The sequence below is a fragment of the Sinocyclocheilus rhinocerous genome, unplaced genomic scaffold (genome assembly GCF_001515625.1).
Source record: "Sinocyclocheilus rhinocerous isolate Xijiao unplaced genomic scaffold, SAMN03320098_v1.1 scaffold2287, whole genome shotgun sequence".
Classification (NCBI taxonomy): Eukaryota; Metazoa; Chordata; class Actinopteri; order Cypriniformes; family Cyprinidae; genus Sinocyclocheilus; species Sinocyclocheilus rhinocerous.
This window is the reverse complement of record NW_015638598.1, coordinates 126,167-126,958: the sequence shown is the minus strand read 5'-3', so window position 1 is coordinate 126,958 and position 792 is coordinate 126,167. Positions and strand designations below refer to the sequence as shown.

The 792-nt window shown below is 36.9% G+C and overlaps 1 protein-coding gene across 1 annotated transcript in view; it reads right to left on the bottom strand.

Moving 5' to 3' along the window:
- Positions 1 to 278: 278 nt before the first annotated feature.
- LOC107749909 (trypsin-2-like) overlaps positions 279 to 792 on the bottom strand; it is a 38,768-nt gene continuing 38,254 nt past the window's right edge. The window contains exon 6 of the mRNA XM_016565134.1: positions 279 to 560. Coding sequence (XP_016420620.1) covers positions 279 to 560 — 282 coding nt within the window. The remainder of the gene's footprint in view (positions 561 to 792) is intronic.

Sequence of the window (792 nt, the reverse complement as noted above, 5' to 3'; positions counted from 1 at the left end):
GGTTATCAGACATAATATGTATCATTATAACAAAATCAATATAACTCAATCTCTACTATTTATGCAAACATCCTGAAATGGCACTAGCATGCTGAACTTCATTAGTGTATGCTCTTATAATGTCAATAAAAGTAGCTTTTCAAGAATAGTAAATTTTTGAAAGATAAAGATTAAATGACAAACAACAATAACTGCTCTTTTCACCTATTCATGAGAACATGTACAGCACAGCTTTCCTCTTCATCAAAGAACCCTGAGAATTAATGTTCAAACAATCTTTAGGAAGACAGATAGATGGAGAAGGTGAAATGAATGAAGAATATGAGAGAAATGGAAAATAAAAGGAGGCTGAGTGAACTTCTGAATCCATTGTTGTTAAATCCGACAAATCCAGGTGAGTTGCCTCCAATGATAGAGTCGATCCAGAACTGGAACTGAGAAACTCTGACAAACACACTGGGATATTTGGGGTCATCACATCGTTTTGCACCAAAACTTACAATGCCAGACTGAATCCAGAGGGAGCCGTTCCTACTGACCACTGGACCTCCAGAGTCTCCCTGTATTGACAAACATTCAGTATTTATATCTCTGATATAAAGTGAATAACTGTCACCGTGATTTTGCCAAGTAAGACATGTTCCTGGATCAACATCTTTGGTTGATCCTGGATCAACATTACTGTCCAAAAATACAGACTTAACCCAATCCCTACCCCTAAACCTAACCTTACCCATAATGTATTCCTAAAATCAGAGGGAAATTATAGCTGATTAACAAGGGTGTAGAAGC